Source organism: Eptesicus fuscus, chromosome 6 (genome assembly GCF_027574615.1).
Source record: "Eptesicus fuscus isolate TK198812 chromosome 6, DD_ASM_mEF_20220401, whole genome shotgun sequence".
NCBI classification, from domain to species: Eukaryota; Metazoa; Chordata; class Mammalia; order Chiroptera; family Vespertilionidae; genus Eptesicus; species Eptesicus fuscus.
The window spans coordinates 77,535,287-77,537,818 of NC_072478.1; the positions used below are offsets into that span (position 1 = coordinate 77,535,287).

Sequence of the window (2,532 nt, forward strand, 5' to 3'; positions counted from 1 at the left end):
CATACAAACCAATAAGAGGGATGAAACTAGGCCATCTGAAAATTTTTAAACAGTTTATATGAATGAAAACACATGCTTAACACAAAATATTTTAGAACTGCACAGTACATACTTTGAAGTAAATTCTCATAGAAAGAAGTAACCAATCATGTCAAGATGATATGCAAATCCTTTAAGTACAAGAGATGGATGCACAGAAATTTTAAAGATTCTAAAAAGCCGCATCCACCATTTCAAAAGTTTTGCCTGTAAAGGGATAAAATTCAACACGTCACTAGCAGGGCAACAGAAAAAAATAAAAACCACAGGACCTTTTAAAAGTTTGTCTAAGTACACATCAAAATTAAGAATTAACACGAAAAATTTTCAACTAATATCCCTTAAAACGGTACGGAATGGATCCTAGAAAAAAAAATGTTAGACATGTACGGTCAAACACAATGATTTATTAAAAATAAAACGTAAAAATGATTTTTGTACATATGCTTCCAAATTTCAGGCATGGGATCCAAGTAGATTTCATAGAAAACGCTGTAGCCAGGTATCAAGTCCTTACAACAAAGTAAACTAACCCCCCACCCCAACCCCCACCCAGGTGTTGCTACAGAATCAGCAAGTTCACTCCCTCCCTCCCCAAAAAACACAAATTAAAACAAGACATTTTGCTAGTATAAAAACGACCAAGGTCCAAGTAATAATAAAAAAATAGAGTCCATCAATAACTAACACAAAAATGTGTATGTGGGGCAGAGTCCATCTTCAAAGGGAGAGACGAGAGGTGGCAGGCAAATAGGGCAATACCCCTAAGGGTAAGCAGCCTTAGAAGCGGCTCCCCCAAGGGCAAAATGGGGAAGGCGGTGGGAGGGAAAGGAACTCAGGAGTTGACCCTAGGGTTGTTGAAAACAGCTACCCCTAAAGTCAATCCCAGACATTAAAATTTTTTTTAGAAGGAACTGCCTCCATAACCACCCCCACCGCCATAGCCACCTCTGTAAGGTCCACTGTTACTGCGACCGCCCCAGCTGCTGCCTCCGCCGCCGCCGCCGCCACTCTTCATGGGCCCATAGGAGGACTGATGCTGGCTGTAGCTGCCGAAGCCACCGAAGCCGTTACCGTAGTCGCTTCCACCGTAGGACGAGCCGCCGCCGCCGCCTCCGTAGGCATTGTAGCCGCCGCCGCCGCCGCCGTAACCACCGTAGCTGTTGTAACCGCCGCCGCCGCCCTTAGACAGGCCGTTCTGGTCACGACCACCGCCGCGACCCCGGCCGCCCCGGCCGCCTCGGCCCGACCGGGAGCCGCCTCCACCTCCACCGGAGTGGATATCCTCCTTGGGGACGGCCTTTTTCACCTCCACGCGATGGCCCTGGATCGGATGGAACTTGACCACTGCGGCCTTGTCTGCCGCGTCGTGATTCTGGAAATACACGAAGCCGAAGCCACGCTTTTTGCCAGACTGCTTGTCGGCAATAATCTCGGCTTTTTCCACGGTGCCAAACTGCGAGAAGTGCTCGATCAGGTCGCCCTCGGCCACGTCTCCTTTAAGGCCACCGACAAAGAGCTTCTTAACCTTGGCGTGGGCACCGGGCCGCGCCGAATCCTCCCGGGACACCGCCCGCTTCAGCTCCACCGTGTTGCCGTCTACGGCATGGGGAGAAGCGGCCATGGCGGCATCGGCCTCCTCCACATTGGAGTAGGTCACGAAGCCAAAGCAACGGGAGCGCTTGGTCTGGGGGTTCACTACCACCACGCAGTCCGTCAGGGTCCCAAAGGCCTCAAAGTGGCCGCGCAGGCCCGACTCACTCGTCTGCACATTGAGGCCGCCGATGAACAGCTTACACAACTGGGAATTCTCCATCTCCAAGGCCCGGGCCTTCCCCCCGCCCTGCGAGCTCCGAGGTTTCGCCGTCGCCGTTATCGTTGGCTAAGGCCTCTTCACAGACCGGGCCCAGCCGTTGCTGGTGCCGCCACCGCCGATCACCGACGGGGAAGGGAAGGAGGGAAGGGGAGGGAAGGAGGAAAAGAGGAAGGGGGAGGGAAGGGGAGAGATGCCGGCTAGAGGGCGAGCCGAGGAGACTGGAAGACAACAAGGCCGCAGCTACCGCCACAGGCACCGCCACCTCCGATCCCCTATCAGGGCACCACACAAAGAGGCCGCTGAACGCGCGCGCACCCTCCCCGAGACGTGCGTCACCGCCGACGTACGGCAGCCCAGGGCTACCCGCCAATCCCCGCCTTGTTCCCCTTAGTCCCGCCTACCGCGCCGCAGCGCCGCTCTTGGTCACAGACTCCCCGCCCTCCGCGGTCTAATCAAGCTCACGGCCTGCTCCGTTCCTGCCTTGCCTCTACCGTCCCGCTTTTACTTCCGAGCTCTCCAGTGTGCCCTGACGAGAGACAACCCTGCACTCCCCGCACCTCCGCGATTCATTTGCCCCCAGCACCGCGGCTGTTCCCAGTGATTTTACCCCTCCCCTTGCCGTGTCCCCTCGCCCAACTCCGCAGTGGCGTTCGCGCCAGCCCCTTGAGAGACATGTC

At 54.7% G+C, this 2,532-nt stretch overlaps 1 protein-coding gene across 1 annotated transcript; it reads right to left on the bottom strand.

The window, feature by feature from the left end:
• Positions 1-426: 426 nt before the first annotated feature.
• Positions 427-2,169, bottom strand: HNRNPA0 (heterogeneous nuclear ribonucleoprotein A0). The gene has a single exon (XM_008141908.3). The coding sequence runs from the start codon at positions 1,853-1,855 to the stop codon at positions 944-946; it is 912 nt and encodes a 303-aa protein (XP_008140130.1). The 5' UTR covers positions 1,856-2,169; the 3' UTR covers positions 427-943.
• Between the last annotated feature and the right edge of the window lie 363 nt (positions 2,170-2,532).